Source organism: Dicentrarchus labrax, unplaced genomic scaffold (assembly GCF_905237075.1).
Source record: "Dicentrarchus labrax unplaced genomic scaffold, dlabrax2021, whole genome shotgun sequence".
NCBI lineage: Eukaryota > Metazoa > Chordata > Actinopteri > Moronidae > Dicentrarchus > Dicentrarchus labrax.
The window spans coordinates 22609594-22627163 of record NW_026136701.1 but is presented as its reverse complement, the minus strand read 5'-3'; the positions used below and the strand labels follow the sequence as shown (position 1 = coordinate 22627163).

At 38.8% G+C, this 17570-nt stretch overlaps 1 protein-coding gene across 2 annotated transcripts in view; it reads left to right on the top strand.

Moving 5' to 3' along the window:
- The window catches only part of LOC127369419 (contactin-associated protein-like 4), a 98007-nt gene extending 81162 nt beyond the window's left edge, over positions 1-16845 (top strand). Inside the window, exons 19-24 of one of the 2 annotated variants that reach the window (XM_051410791.1) lie at positions 2058-2282; positions 3940-4073; positions 7367-7454; positions 10320-10538; positions 12056-12127; positions 12999-16845. In XM_051410791.1, the coding sequence (XP_051266751.1) occupies positions 2058-2282; positions 3940-4073; positions 7367-7454; positions 10320-10538; positions 12056-12127; positions 12999-13195 (935 nt within the window). In that variant the 3' untranslated portion in view covers positions 13196-16845. The remainder of the gene's footprint in view (positions 1-2057; positions 2283-3939; positions 4074-7366; positions 7455-10319; positions 10539-12055; positions 12128-12998) is intronic. The other variant, XM_051410800.1, reaches the window with a different exon arrangement.
- Positions 16846-17570: the final 725 nt, after the last annotated feature.

Below are 17570 nucleotides of genomic sequence, written 5' to 3'. Positions count from 1 at the left end.
GAACGTCTGTATCTCCATACAGATAACGTCTAATAAGTCATTGAGTGCATAAAGGCAGATATTTCTATAAGACCCTTATAGGATTTATTCTCATGATGTCCTTTACAAAACTCAAAGGAGGGAAATATAAATGCAAATAAACATAAGAGACTACTACTACTGCTACTTTTTAAAGTTTAAGAATCTATATAATTCCTTGTACCTTTTACTACACTTAACTAAGTGTATTCACTCACCAAGAAGTACATGTGACATAAAAGGTTTCATGCAAATAGTGTCCGTTTGATGTGTTGGAGTCTGTTTATGTCATTCGTTTGATATTAAATTAATTGCATTAATAATGCGTCATCACATTTAACTTGTCCGGGTTCAATAACTTAGAGCACTCTCTTCGCCCTCTCCCCAACCACTGTTGGTATCTACTGTACTTACTGCATCTACGTCAGTAGGCTGAGGCACAGAAAGTGATTTGCTTTGAAGCATTTGTGAAATCCTGCATGGATATACTGTAGTTGTGTTTAATGTCAGGAAATGGATATAAACTTGTTAAACATTGTTTCAGGGTTTTTCTCTTGCTTCTGTGCTGGTATATTGAGAACTGCATGGTGGTGCCAGAGTTGTTTAGATGCTGTAAATATGGTATTGAACTAAAGTAACCCTGAGCATTTCATTATTCATTATTACAATATTAAAACAAAGTGAGAAGTTACTGCAAATATATGAATTGTGCTCTGCTAGGGAAACAATTATTCTACTGGAGGAAAAACAACAGAGATGCTACAAATTGAAATAAATGGTGTTCATGCAGTATATAAAAAAAGTCAATGCATTCCACTTCCAAGAAATCTATCAATAAAACTAAACTAAAGTAATAAACAGCGGCAAAATACTTTGCTGCTATTGGGGTTGTGAATCACAGCAGCAGTTTAATCCTACTGAATTTCTGTTTTCGTTCAGAAACGGTTCCTGAAAGTTAGAATTACAGGGGTTGAACACAATATTATTAACACTCATACAACATAACCAATCCAATACAATAACCCTGCATGATGAGACGGTGTCAGAGAGGCGTTGATTTATATCTGTAAAGTTATGGGGATGTTATTTTGGATTGCATAATACTGTTTTTTGGGCCAATAAAGCCTGTGCATTACAGTCTGTCTCGGCTGACTCAACCAACTGCTCACACACGAACGGTACAAAAAGACTAGTTTAATTTTTTATGATACAAAGTGTTTTTTACCCTCAGTACATTTTCTTGTTCTTATTGTTTTGTAGCCATTTCTTTTTAAATGGTAAATGAGCTTTTCTGGTGTACACACCACTCAAAGTACTTTACAACGCTTGTCACATTCACCCATTCACTCACACATTCATACAGTGATGGCAGAGACTTTCCAACTGCTCAACAGGAGCGATACAGCACACAATGATACTAAGCTCACCCATACACACAGACTTACACACTAACGGCGCAGCCATCAGGAGCAATTTGTGGTTCAGTATCTTGTCCAAGGACACTGCAATTGGACTGGGGGAGCTCAAATGGGGGATAAGCAGAAGACCAGTTCTTCCACCTTGAGGTTGGCCTATTTACAGACATTTTCCTGTAACCACATATTCACAGGTATAAAAGGTGCCTTAATACCTGTTTGGTATTGTTCAAATGAAGTCAAGACAATCAAGACCACCTGAAAAGGTCTTGGTCCACTTCTTTAAAGGGGGAGTTGAATCCCTAAAAACAAGAATCAAGTATCCTCATTGGTGAAAAATCAATGGCAGTACTCTTGATCTGAAAACATCAAAAAAAGCCTTCATTTGTCTTTTAAGGATCAAGAGTTTTAAGTTTGTGGTCTGCATGAGTCAGTTGCCAAAAATGAAAGTATGCATTTTCTGGGATATCTTTAATGTTTTGCCAGTGTGACTTATTGTTTTCAAAGAACACTGTGTTTCTATCTATCTTACGAAATCATCTTTCATTTTTTCTTTCCATTTCTGACATTGCGAAATAAAAGCCTGCACTGTAACCTCTCTGTGGCTCGTCTCTCCTTCTTCAGAGGTGTCAGCCAGCTTCAAGTCGGGGACGTCTGTCAGCTACACCTTCAAGGAGCCGTACGAGTTGAGCAGGAACAGCAGCGCCCTGCCGTCCTCCATCTACTCTGACATGACTCTGAGAGGAGAGAACGTCTCCCTGAGCTTCAGGACCAACCAGAGTCCGGCTGTGCTGTTCTACGTCAGCTCTTACTACAGAGAGTACCTGGCCCTGCTCATCAACAAGCATGGTGAGGATGCTTTTATTTTATTTGTTTGTTTCACTGTTGCTCAAGCTTGAGCTGGAGTGTCATATTGTCTTTTTAAATCATCTTGACTTCTCTATCCTGCCGCTTTTATTGATTTAAATTATTTTTAAACAATATTTTTTATTAAACGCCTCTTAAACACCTCTCCTCCTATCTGCTTCCCTCTCTCGTGCCATTATCACATCCCTTTTCTTTGTCTCCTCTGCTCCAGGTCATTCAGATTTGAGGCTGAATGTTATTTCTGAAAAGCTTCTTTTCCTGTTTGCCTCCCTCTCACTTGCAACTTCCTTCCTCTTTAACACCTTTTTCAAATTCTTACTCCCCCCCTCCCCTTCTAGTAATTTTTTTCAGTTTTCTCCCTCTTGGTTCTTGCTCTCCCTTATATTATTCTGTCCACATTTTCAAACCTAAAATCAAAAATCTTCTCCTTTTCGCCTCTCTTCATCTTTTTTCAATTACTTTTCTCTCTTCGCATTTCCTCCCATCCTCTGATCTTACCTCTCCTCCCTTCTTCCTCTCGTCCTCGCTCTCATTCCTGTCATTTTCTCCTGATATCGACCTCTCCTCGTTTCCTTCTCCTCCTCTCTCCTCCTCCTCTGCTGTGCTCTTCAGCTTTACCAGATCTATCAGGATCTGTCAGATCTTTCCTCTCTCTGGATTCACCCAGTCAGCCTCTACTGCTTTTAATCCGTCCAGCCGGACCGGCTATTATGTTTTGTCTCAGGCTAAAAAAAAAAGACCTGATGAGAGATGCTGCGGGAATAAAAGTTTGGTGGTCTGCTAATGGGTGGGAGGTCAGTGTGCCGCTGAATAAAACAGCTGAAAACTTGCTGATGTGTTTTATACACTTTTGTGTGAAATAATAATGTTGTGAGTTTGGCTTTTAAGAGTAGTAGGAGAATTTAAAATTACATTTTCAGCATCCAGGAGTCTAATAAAATCAGCACTTTGCTGATAGATTAGCTGTAAATGGACGGTTTTCATGCTGACCGTGAAGTTGTCAGGTAAATGCACTCATACTGAAGTGTCCAATTAAATATCTAAAGCTCTCTCTTGTTTGCCTCAGTTTTTTTATTTCCTGCAGTTAAACCTCCTTTGCTCAAACAAAACAATTCCTCGTCAATCACTCACATTTATTATCTGTAACAGCAATTAGTTGAGCTCTTACACCGAATAATTATTACCTTGTGATAAATAAAACTTTGTTATAAAAATAAGAATATAATGAATTGTAATCATGAAATGTTCTTTGTGTGATTAGTTACTATACTTGAAAAGTATAATAAATGTTAACATGCATTTGAAGGACAATGTGTAATTTCAATCTTAAAAGCCCACAGACATCACAGGGCTTTTATTAAATCTGCTCTTAATCCTCAGAATATTAGTAAAATTAATTAGATTCTGAGTTGTGTTATTGATAGGGAATTAACTACTAATCCTCTTAATATGCAAAGCTTTATTGACTAAGATGCTCATCATTTGGATTCATCATTGAAGTGAAAAAATACATCCTTAAAAAAGATAAGATTAGAGAAGACAACCTGGGTGTTTACATCAAGAGAAAAAGTTTAAATTGGAAAAACTTTGTGTGTACGTGTGTGTGTGTGTGTGTGTGTGTGTGTGTGTGTGTGTGAAGATAAGCTGGAGGTGAGATACAAACTGGACAGCAGCAGAGATGTTGAAGTGTTGAGAAGCAGAGTGAGGAGCCTGGCCAATGGACAACTACACACTGTTACCATCCGGAGACTGACAGACTCTGTGTCAGTGCAGGTAAAAATACACGCACACACTCACCATATAGTTATTATCTACACCATGTACCTATGTACAGAGAGTAAAATAAATACACTATACCATATTTTGGGAGACGTTGGCTTTAAATTCAATGTTTGAAAGAGCACAAAAATACTAACATTTTAAGGAGCGCAGGCCAAGATTATTAGAGCAGAATTAGATCAGCAGACGATTTGAGCCTGACAAAGTTGTGAAACTACATTTTAGAGCTCAATAAGACTTTTCTTGCTTGTAATTATCAAGGCTGCTCACTCTCACTTTCTCAAACTGAGCTTAATTTTTGCAGTACAAAGAACAACATCCTGTTAGACAACTTCTCCTACTTTCAAAATCAAAGCTGTGACATTTTTAACCACCGGATGGAGACATAGAAACCCTTATTGCTCTTAGTTGCTGTCACTGTGCAGACAAAATGACATCCCCTTAAAAACCAGATGTGTCCTGTGGCAGCTGGTTTATCAGAAAGCCTCCCTCTTGCAATCTCTAGAGCACAAAACATTTTAAAAAATATATAAAACTCAGAAAACAAATGTGCACGAGAGCAGAAATGCACTTCCAAAACGAACTTTGGTATTTAAGATCTGGCTTTAAAAAGTTTATAGCTTGAGTTGATGTCAGTTACAGTATGTTCTAACAATATGTTGTGGACCGACCGATAATCCAAGCGAGCTATAGAGCTGCTGGTCGCAGCTAAAGAAGCAACAACCCAACCACTGCTGCACCATAAGCCAGTTTTCCGTCCATATGCTCTGCTCCAAAGTATGGCTAAATGCTTTTGTTACTAACACAGTGGGGTGTTAAAGTTTCTGACCTGATCTTGGATCTGATGTTGACCCAAGTTTTGTGCTAAAATGTTATTGTAGCCAAGTTCACTTGAAGCCTATAGAGGTCTCTTACTATTCATTATTGTGAAAACAGGGACACTAGTTCCTAATTGATGAAGATAATGTGCTATTTTTGTCCAAATTTGACCAATTTGACCAAAAAGTGACAGTTTTGGGCACATGACATTTAAAATAATTTGTTTTACCACTTTTGAGATAATGAGTTGCTGGCTGTCACTCAAGATAGCACACACTAAAATGTTAGAAAAACAGAACTAATGATCCACATGAGGCACGTCACATGTGTGGGTGTTTGTGTATAATTTTAAAATGGAGCATCTTCTCTACAGTACTGTGTTGTTCCTCTTAGCAAAAATACAGCCCCAGTGATAACAGCAGAGCTACGGCAGGGCGGCAGGGACAAACTAGACATTAAAAGAGCTTCAGATGAAATATGAAGTGTCTTAATCATATATAGATCTACTGAATGTCTTATCTTGTTAACAACAGCCTCGGATGATATATGAGGTTAACTTCATCTGAGCCAGCAGCCTGAATGTCTGTATAATTATCAACACTGAGAGGAAATACAAGGTGACCTCGTCTTGCATGGCTGCAGCCTCCTGATTCACTGTGTTGTGTGGCTCCAGTGAAATATGAGGTGCATCTCATCTTGCCAGTTTCCATCATCTTGAATCATTATATCGTTAATAACATACTCTGGAGACATCGGGTGAACCTCGGCGAGAGTTTCGGTGTGTTGCTTCCCGATGGCCGGCAGCCTCCACACTAGTCCACACAAGTGGACAGTATCATATCCCATCCCCTGTGCAGATGTCCCTTTGAAAAATTACTCAATGAAGCCTAAATCACTTGGGGCTGCCAATACACTGTTGTCCTCTGTTTTTGTACTGTGGCCAGTGTTTTTCCTCCGGGGATTTCTGTTGATCTCACAGCATGCTCCAGTTAGTCCACTCTGTTCAGACACTGCAGGAGACACAGCAGCGTACCTATTTTCCCAGGGTCCTAAGTTCCGTGAGCCCATAACCTTAACCTTATCTTTACGCTAGAACTGGAGAACATAAGACCCGGGAGAAACAAAGGTTCCAAAATGTGGAAACTAAAATAAATCATATCAATCTGAGGCAAAAAAAAGTTGGTGTTATCTTTCAGTATCAGCAGGAACAGGACTTAAACCCATTTTCCATATTCATTATGTGCATTTATAGGTGTGTGTGTGTATGTGTCAGTTTTTTTGGATAGTAGATATCCATCTTTAAAAAGGAAACACTTTAGTTCTATCAAAAGGTGCATTCAACTCACTTTCACACCCCACTGTTCAAGTAACTTAATACCGGGCTGTAATGCAGCATTTCACTGCCCTCTCTGGTTGGAAGTTTTGCCCTTTTGCACCTTCAACCACACCCAAAAGTGATGACACAATGTACCATTCACAGTGTTAAGCTGCTTTTTAAGGTGTGTTCAGATTCAGTGTCTCTAGTTTTCCTTATATTTCCCGTTCTTACACATGAATTTAACTGCTGTTCTGGGTTCTGTTCTTGCAACATGCACCAACTGTACTTGAGGGAATGCCAGCTCTATTATACTCCAGACCTTCTCTACTTTTTCCTCTCCTCTCTTTCCATTTATTAATTGCAGTCATATAGCCTCGGGTTAAATGTAATTTTTAGCCATGCTAGTGGCATGGCTTTAGGGATGGTAATGCCGGTCTTTTGGCCGGTCTGTCAGGCAACCACTTTGGTCCGGACTGTACAGGTCCATCAGATTTATCCTACTGACTTCTGTGATCCTCTGATTTTTCTTCTAGCGCCAGTAACAGGGTGACATTTGTGGTTTGTAGTGAAATGTCTTGACATCTATCAGATGGATTGCCATGAAATTGGATTCAGACATTCCTGTCAACCAGAGTTTCAAGTCAAGAGATATCTCAATGAAGTAATCAGTATTTAAAAGTCCCACTTAAAAAGTCAAACAGAGCTAAAAGTAAAATATTAAAGCAGAATAAGGTATTTCTTCAAGCTTTGGTGTTAAATGGACTTTAAATGCTGAAGTGTAGTTTTAAACTTCAGTTTTGACTCTGACTTACTTTCTTCTCCACAGCCACATTGTGAGACTCTCTGTAGAGAAGCACTCATTAAAATAATCTCCAGTGGAGAATTTCACCCCAGATGACTGAATGTTTTTCTCTGAAAGTATGGACTCTGTCACTCATGTCTCCCACTGAGCTGGCGAGATGAAACAAAGGGAAAACTGTTCTAAAAATTCAACAATAAACGAATGGAGTTCCAAATTCAGATATCACCACAGTGTTTGACTTCTACATAATGAATAATAATGAAAAGTAGTGGCACAAAAGTCAGATTTACTGAGTAGTTTTTAAGTTTTTACCCACAAATAATAAGAGACATTTATTGGTTGTTTCAGATTGACCAAAATGCCAGAGAAGACTTCAACCTGACATCTGACGGAGAATTCAATGCCATCAAGTCACTGGTGTTGGGCAAAGTGCAAGGTAAGTGAGGAGGCAGTAAAAGCAGAGACAAGGCCTTTTTAGTTAAAGAGCTCTTGGACTTACACTCATTTGAACAACAGCTCTGAAATGTTTGGTCTCATCCGACACTCGGCATGTGCTTTCTTAATCTACAGAAATAAATTGATGTAAACTCAAATCTAGAACAACATGTGAGCAGGTGTAGAACTGACGATAACATTGTTGGACACGTGCACAATCACAGCAGGAACCACATCTTGGACTTTGTTATGTTCTCTCTAGCATCCAGATCACTAAGTTAACCAGTTATTAATTAGGTCATACAGAATTTGCACACAAAAATGTTTGGATTATTTAAGTATGAAGTAAGGTGACTAGTTTATTTCTTCCTGTTTTACTGCCTTTCTGATAAAGAGATGACTTCAGACTGCCCTACTAGAAACAAATGTTAAAGTGAAAGTTAATACTAATGGTTATGAGAAGAGACTGCAGTTTAACTAAAACCTTTATTCCTTTATTCTTTTCAAAAGGTCAGACTGTTTGGTCAAAGGTCTCTCTGCCTTCATATACACTCTTCTCCTCAGTCCTGTTACAGAAGTGAACAGAGGTCCATTTAATGAATGCTTCATTGCAAAGTGTCACTAACCCGGGTTATGTTAGTGCCATGCTTTATCCATTTAGCTGTGTAGTCCTGGACAGGGACCTGTAACAGAGTCGGGGTGAGACAGTAATTGGCTCCGTCATGGCTCCATCAGAGACGGACGGAGATATAAGCTGTTAATAACACAAGGTTCTGAGAGGCTGCAGGCTGCAATCGCAGTGCTCTGACAAGCCCGAGACACATTAACTGCTCTGTCAGTTTAAAAGGAAACATTCTGGCTATTAGTAGTAAAACATGAGTCAGCTACCTGAAATGACTTGTATCAGTACTATCAAGCAAGACCAAGAAAATGATATATCCCAACAAAATGTTGTTTTTATTCATTTAATAATATTTAATTTAGTAGTTTCTTACTCAAGTGGCTCTTTACTAGAGTCTTGTAACAGAGTGCAGTTTAAGAAAACATGCAGAAGCTTTTGTTGTTACATATTTCTTATGTGAGTGTTCAGCATTGCAGTGGTTGAATTCAACACAAGCAAGCATTATTTTTCTGATTCAATTCGACACAGAGTTTTTGTGTCTCAGGCTGTAATTAATGTTTCAGAGGCTTTTTTCTAAAAGTCCATTAGTGCTCAAAAACGAATTACCTGCATTTCTAGGCTTTATTAGAAAATATTGTAATAAAACAACCGAACAAAAATAATAAAATCTACATTTAATGTGAGGCAAGCACACTACATCTTATGGAGTAACTAATACAAATTCTCCAAGATCTTTTGCCTTTTTGGATGTAAAGCTGCAGGATGGTGTAACTCAGCTCAGTGGGTTTTAACCCCGTTATGTCAGTATGTGACCGGTCTTCCCCTCTGTCAACCTAGAGGAGGTGGAGAGTCAGATCAAGATCAGAAAAGCAGCAGGAAAGTGGATTTTCTGTCATTTCCTGCCAACCCTGTTATCCATCAGCCTAACTAATGGACCCGGAAGGAATACAGAGAGGCAGAGAGAGGGAGAGAGGTGATGGAGTAAAGCATGTTTCAGCTGAAACAGGCTGCAGTAATGTTTCCTGTTGCTCTCATCAACATGCAGATGTGTTCTGGTGAAAGCACAGTCACCTCTCAGTCATCTGAACAGACACTGATGCAGCTGTTTACAGCGCTAATGTCGGCTTTCGCAGCTGCTGTTTACAATGCTGTGAAGGAGGGCAGGTGAATGATGAAGGGATTTAAGTCAATAAAGTGAACAGATAGAGGTGAGAGTGCACATCTGTCTTGAGGAGTGATAGACGCAGACTGGAAACTGAATCATTGACAGTTTGTCTACTGTAATGAGCGTGGTGAGCGTCTGTTTGGCATTCTTTCTGATTCGATGATGATGAGCATTATGGATCCTGACTTGGTGTCAGTTTGTGTCCATCTGCTGCACTCAGTGGAGTAAACAAACAAACCTAGAAACATATAAAAAGGATTGTACTCAGCATAATGAATGAATGACATGTTTAGAGGTACTTAATCAGTTCAGGTCAATGCACTGCCACCAGACATTCCCACAATGAGAGATAACGGGAATCTGCAGCTGAGTCAGTGAACCGGTTAGTGAATGAACGTCATGGCCATGGGTATGTATTGAGTTAAAGTGAGGTAGTGGAGGGACCTTAGAAAGATACTGTTCCCCAAAGGACTGCTGACTCAGAGTTGTTTTGAGCAAGACACAAAAATCCTTCCCGACTCATTCAGTGTATGTCTTGCAGGATAATGGAAAGACATGCCAGGATATGAATAGGTGGAACATTTCTGTGAATTTCTTCATTCTCGTGTATAATAAGATGTGACTGCATTAGCACTACAGCATCATTCAATGAGTCACCATAGAAAAAGTTACAACTGCGTCAACATGTGCCATTGCCGGCCTGCTAGCAGCTGTAAATTTTGATTTTTTTTTTAAACAAATGCTAATTTAATTCATGTGTTATTAGGTCTGATACAATAATGGTACTATTATTATAGTAATATTTAATGCATTGTGATTCTCCTCCGCTAATGTGATGCTATTTCACAACACAATAAAGTGTACAAGGTAGAAGTCAAACCTCTCCATCCAGCAAAATATATGCTTGATTTGAAAAAAAAAAAAAATGGTATTTTACTTGAATGAATGGCCCATGAGTATTAAAATCATAGCTGACAGAAAATGTGCAATTATGCCTCTTTCATTTCAGTATAGGTCATTTCCATTTGCTCTAATCTGTATGAATGGATTCAACTCTCTCTTTCATTTTCCTTCTACAGGGTCTGATGATTTAGATCCAGACCTGGCCAGGTTGGGGTCTGTCGGTTTTGCCGGCTGTCTCTCTGTGGTCCAGTTTAACTCCATCAGCCCTCTGAAAGCTGCTCTGCTCCACCCGGACACCAGCCCTGTCATCATCACCGGACCTTTAGTCCAGTCCAACTGCGGCTCCTCGGCTTCGGCCAATCCCTATGCAGCAGAGAACACACACCACCTGTCAGGTAGGAGAGGGAAGTTGGTAAGATTTTCAAAATTCAATAATCAAACTTCATATGATGGTAAGGATACTATTTAGGGTTAAGTTTAAGTGCCACATATCAAAAGTGAGGTCCATTATGTGTTTTGACTGTTTATTTGTTGCATAGAAACTTCCAATAGATGTGGTCCTGTGAATTTAAAAAGTTAGTGATACAAGACTGTTTTAGAAGCTCAGAACTGAATGATGTTTAGTCTGAAAATATGGTGATCAAATTTCATGAAAAGCCCAAAACTATCAATGAAATTATCATATTATTAAGTGTTGCCTGTGTAGCCAAAGCCTGACATAGCTTACTCTTCTGTGCCATAGAGCTCAATTGTTGTCTAAATACAGTTAAAACTCACTGTTGCACCGGGTGACATGTTCCTTCATTACCATGACCACCCATACTGCAGTTTATTTTAACTCAATCCCACAGACGCCATCCTGCTGCCAAAAATACTCACTAAAGCACCGAAGGTTTAAAGACGTGCCAGTGAATATAATCCCCCAAAAATGCATTTAAAGTAGCTTTTCTTTTTAAAGCGAAACTTTATATTTGTGAACAGTTTTTAAAAGATTTACTTCTTCAGTTTGAACACAGAAAGCGTTGAGAAATCAGAAAGATTGAGTATTTATACTTTTCGTTTGGATTGTTAACAAGGGATAAAGCCGACAATATTCTACATCTTTACATACTAAAGAAAAAGCCACAGTGAGAAGTGCAGCTGACAGTAACAACAATGGTGCAGTGGTGTATGCTCGATTGGGAGTCATTACAGTATCTTTGGTTAACTTGTCAAGCCTGAAGTCCTCATTATGTAGCATGACAAGCTACACTGCCCAACTCATTCAGGCTTGCCATGGTGTTTGCTTTTCTTAACACTTAACAGTCAATGCTCAATTTGCACACCTATTTCTTTACTGTACTTACACAAAGAACTCACCTGGCTGCGCAATTGGCCAGGAGCTTTTATAGTTGCCATGGAAACCACAATAACAAAAAAAATTATCAAACACAAATGTATATTTCTTATTTCCTCAGCTACCATAGTTTCTCCTTCATGTTTGGAAAGAGTGGTCCTTTAATCTACAGTAAAGTAGCGTGCCTCTCCTGTTGTCTTTCCATTTCTGTGTGTCGAAATTGCATGAAAGCTGCTTTTCCAGCTCATTAATCGCATCCAGTAACCTCCCTGTTTTTTTGAGACTAATGACAGTGTGATCAATGCTTTAATTAATTTGGACCACAGAGGGGAACGTTTCCTTTGGGATTGCTGTCCTCTGGGCTCGTTCTCATCCAGTTTGAGATGCTTTAGTGGAGTTATTTGTAGTGAGTTTATGTAATATTCCCTATCCACTCTGAATGACGATGTTCTGATTTTGTCTCTAGATGTTTCTTCTGTGTCTCTTTCTGATCTGACCTGTGTCTTGGTGGTTTCTTTTTCCCCTCTGTCTTCCTCCTCTTCTCCTCCACTATTCTCTTCTCTTTCTCTGCTGTAGACCAGTCTGGTTCAGTGGGTTCAGGTCAACCTTTAGTCAATGCCATCAGGACTGACTCAGCTCTGATTGGAGGTACTCAGCCTTTTCACTGTGTTGCACTGCACTGAAACAAGAACATGTGTCTCGTTTTAACGGTATCAAACCAGGATCCTTTGTGTTTTGGTACCCTTTTGACAATCATTTGTAAGTCAGCCATTCTGATTTCATCTATCAAATTTCATCTATCAAATATTGATATTAACCTATTTGTTTTTTTTTAACAAAGTGACCAAAGTTTAAAAGTTACCTTTGCTCGGGTGAACAAAGTTGTGGACAGATGTTGAGCTCCAAGAAAGAGAAGAGTGATGTGCCAGACAAGAGTCCATTTAAAACTCATTTAAAACTTTGTTGCTCTGCCAGCACAGATTGATTCAAAGTGAAGACTGAAAAGGTTCAATCTATAATCGCGTAGATAGAAAAGGTGAGACAGAGAAAAGTCGTTTAAAACTGTCCATTAAACTGGCCTGACTCTGTCTCAGTGCACAAAGGGCAGCTCACCTAATTAAACGTATGCAGGAATGACTTGCTGATGGGAAAACTTTTTTGCTGTTATCTTAAAAAGCGCCGTCTCTTCATAATGTAATGTGGTATTAAATTGATTTCAGATGTATTTTGGAATTCCAATTAAAGGAAACCTGCTCTCGTATTCCCAAGTGCGCTCAACAGAACTGAGGAGCTTGATCGATTCAAAAGACTTAAAATGGTGTTTAATGTACTTGAAAGTTAGACTAGCAAGATAATCAAAACATTGGGAAATAAAATGGCAGTACAATTGACGAAAAATAGGCATGTCATTTGTTCTGATTTTGGGGTAGTCTTTGAAGCATTCAGGCATATTGAAATTTGAAAAGATAATTATGTGGTATCTCAGCCTTTTAAATCTTCTAACTCCTCTACCTCACAGGTGTCATAGCAGTGGTCATCTTTGTGATTGTGACTGGCCTGGCGATAACTGCCAGATTCCTCTACCGGAAAAAAGAGACATATCGGAACCAGGAAGTGAAGGGAGTCAAACAGGAGGACAGCCCAGATTTCCCTTTCAACAACCAGGCCGACTCGCAGAATGTCTCCTGTGAAAACCCAAAGGAGTATTTCATTTAACCGGAGGCCTGATGACCTGATGAACTGGAGGATTTAGGAGCAGAGGGTGCACACAGGGGTGTCCTGTCACGCCTCAGGACTTTACACTGCTCTCAGAGCCCCTCAGAGACTTTACCGGCCGAAGTGGCTCCACAGCATGTGGAGGCATTAAAGAACAATTCACACAGTGATGTCTTTCTGTTGCTTTACTGTAAATTTTGAATATACTGATACAAACAGGCAACAGTGTTGGACTTATGAGGTGTTGATATCCTTGTTTCAACTGTAAATATAAAAAAAAAATGTAAATGTTTAATTGATGTCTTTGTAACAATCTCTGGATAACATCACTTTGTTATATTGAAATGTTGGAAATACTGGCTGTATTAGTGTTTTTATAGCGAACGGGTAGGGAAAATGTGAAACTACGCCCCCTTGTGGTTGGGTTTCTCTTGGAGAGAGATGGATACTTGCATGTAGAGACAGGAGAGGACTTGTAATTGGCAGGATGTGCCCTGGAAGTTCAGTCATCAGATCCTTAGTTAAGATGATATGGTTTCACCCACCTTTCACAAGGTCACCCACTATGCCTCTAGGGATATTTCTTGTCTTCAACTTCCCTCCCTCCCACTTACTTGCAGTTTTTAGAAGAAGAAGTGTTAGGGAGAATTTTCTGTCACTATATTACAAAAAACATTCCAAATTTATAAGCTTAGTCATGGATTTACCAAGTTTTAAAGTTTAATCCTTAAAGCTGCTATAATTAGTGTTTTTAATAATAATGTATCAAACGACAATGTGAAAAGGTGTCGCTCGTGATGATTTATCCCCCAAATCTGCAGTTCCCTCCAGCTTTCTAACACATTTCAGCTGTGTTGCCTGCAAGTTTACTGTTTTAGTTCATATTTTCAGCTGCAGCAAGCAGTTGTTTGCCAGCATAAAAGCTCTAATAACCCTCTTTACACTACCTGCTCCACACCAACAGTTAAGAGACCAGCTGCTGCTGAGTGCTCCACTATGTTCACCAGCTAAAGAGCCAGATATTTCCTTCAGAGTGCATAGAGACCAAAATCATAGCTAAAAGAAGAATGAACAATGGAACATGACTGAATGATAATGTTGTTATATAACTGCTAGATGTGTAAATAAGCAATTGTTTGCTAACAAGTTCTCTGAATCAGCTTAAAAAGGTGATGATATGTCAATGTTGTTCACTGGTGTATTTGTTTACAGTGCAGCCAAACAAACGTACGCTGTAGGTAAGCATAGGGAGGCAATTTGAGTCCAGGGCGGGAATGGCAGACTCCGACACTCACAAAGCTGCTTTAAAAGAAAGGTACAGATTGTAAATACATTGAAAGGCTATTTCTGGAAAAAGCCCACTATGAATAATATCAATTAATAAAAGATAGGAATATTACTTTAACCACATAGCATTTTTGGATACACATCAGTGAACTATATATACACAATCCAATCGTACAAATAATCAAGTAATTTATAAGCAAAGCGGGGTCAATAGACATTTTCATTTAAACTGTTGCATGAAGCTAACACGGAGAGGCCTCAGAGAAATACTAGAGAATGTCAGTTAATTAACCTTTACCCTGCACAAATCACCAAAAAATGTTCCAATAAAACTGCACAGACATCTACGTTTATTAAAAAAATATCAAAATGACCTCTCTTAGCAAGGAATTAAAGAAGTTTATTTATCATTATTATAATGTAATGTGACCTGAGAAGTGCTTTTTGAAAATTATCATAGGCTGTCAAGCGGTTTCTCCCAAAGAAAAAAAAAAAGTGCAACTTCTTCCCTTCCCATTGTTCAGACCATTCAAACAACTAAACTAGGCTCCTAGTCGGAGTCTGGGTTCATGTATAAGGAATCTTGTATGTGAAGGTTTGAAATATCTGAGCCACAATCAGGGAAGTGGTAGACTGACACATTCACTTTATTCTTTCCCCCTTCTTTCTTTTCTAAACATGGTGGCATTGGCAGGAAACCCAGTCTCATCCATGAACTCTGATCATGTCTATCACACGTGTGGTTCGCTTAAAACCCTTCACCATCCTGATCACTTTGCGTTTTCTTTCTACCCCAACTTCAAAGTTGTCTCCTCCCCTGCTGTATGCCGCCTGCTGGGAGCTTCCTTTGCCAGCTCTGTAAATGTCTCTGAAGAGTAAAGCTTTTAACACTGGCAGAACACAGGCTCTGTAACAGTGTGGCTGTCTGTCACCTCGTTCACTGCACGCAGAGGCAGTTAATGTGTTTTTTAAATACTATACTGGTTCAGTATTTCAGGTGGATTGCGACTCCATGGAAAGATGAGATGATCAGAATGAGACAAACAGATAATCCGAGTCAAGCAGACATAGGTGTAATGAAAACCACTATTCTGATATTAACACTGAAAATGAAGTGAATCACTCATTGTGTAAAGAGTGCTGCTGATAGTGGGAGGCTGAGAAGCAGAAAGAGGATCGACAGCAGCTGTTCATCAAACACACACACCACCGTCTCTCTGCAGGACCCCAACGCACAGATGGGATTTTAATGACAAAAATTGTTAAAACTTTAAAGTGTGTCTTTAAACTTAATCTCTTTGTGTATTTTTTTTATATATATATATATATATTTTCACCCCTCAACAAGTAAACAGCTGATGACAGGCATTGTTTTCTGCTGTGTTTCTGTCACTGGTGTTAACAAGAACCTGAAAGTGCTGTGCATCTCAGCTGCATCAAATGTGAGGAAGTAACCATGCCAACACAGATAACAATGCAGTTGGGTCAGCAAATTTTTGCTTTACAAAAGGGGATGGGTGGCAACAAATTCGACTAACTAACCAATTATATTTACTTCTGTCATCTTCTGTTTAGGGAAAGATCTATATCCAAATGTCTGGCCACTGGAGCTGCCAAAGAAATGCTGTCAAATTTAACACAGAAAATAATGTTTTAAAAACAGAAATAGATTTAATGATCTGTTATGCCCACATTTTTGACTAAGTTCAGTAAAAAAAAGACACATATTTGGAAAAATGTCTTAAGATTACAAAATAAAACAATTTTTTGATTTCTAATGCCACTTTTTGATATTTCTGTTCAATGCTTTATTAATATACCACAATAATATAAGTTTTTGAGTTCAAATGTCTTTATTGTGGGGTGTTTCCAAGCAAATATTCATATATGTGATTGATTAAATCAGTATATATTTCAGCCACCCATTAAAGTCTCCATGCCACCCTCTCTTGCAACCCCTTAAATATTTCTCTAATCTGACCCTGCTTCTGATAAATGGTTGCTTGATACAAAAGTGAAGAAAACATCGTATAAAATCATGTGGTACTGTTTCAGTGATATAGAGATGGAATCATTTCGACCTGCAGAGTGCACCTGTACACCGAAAATCATTTTGCCAAAAAGTTTTAGAACTGAGGTTTTTCTGATAGTGGTTTGGTTTATTTTCTGGCAAGGTTGCGTAGTTAAGGGTTTTCAGTGTAACTATAATAATGTAATGGTACTTTGTATTGGTCATTGGTGAATAACAGTGATGTCAGTGACTTTGAGTGACATGCCATGGAAAAAGATGATTTTAACCATATTCTGGTTGTTTGGTTACAGACAAAATCCTGTTTAATGAAATTAAAATGTTTTTTCAGAGACTGAGTATGATTTTCGTTTTATTCTGTTGATTCTTACCCTAAAGTATAAATGTAGATACAATAAAGTGGTTACATACTCCTCATTTGATTATACCAACACAATTGGGTAGCCAGATGGGGCCACTGAAAATCTTGTGGTGTCGTATTGGGATCAGAGTGTGGCAGTCAGTCAAAACCAACTGGCTGGCATTTGTTCTTTATTATTTGTTCATTTTTAAACCATGCTGTGCTTGCCTCTGTGTTTGTGTTGTTTGTCCGTTATTTCCCAGGTCTTATCTCCTTACTGTTGCTCACTATCAGAGAGAAATGTCATAGGCACACACTAAACTGTCTGTTTAAACACTCAAGGTTATAAGATGATTCAACTGACTCAGATCAGTGATCTCTGCTTGATTCATTTAAATCTCTTCTTTATGGTTGAGGGCAGAGACCAGATGTTTAGCTGACATCGTAGATGCCTTCACTCTAACTAATCGGCTTCAGGGTTGTTGAGTTGCAAAGCTTGAATATGGCAGCACAACTCTGTCTATAAAGCAGCAGCCACACAGGATCCTGATCTCCACCACCCTAGCAGGATTGATTATGATCTAGTGATGTGTTTATATGTTGTATCTGTATCTTAAATATGACAAAGCCAAACTTGATCCGTTATTCTTGCATTGTTTAGTTCCACAACTACAAACACACATCTTAGAAGAAGAGGTGCCTTCTTCATTTAAATGTCA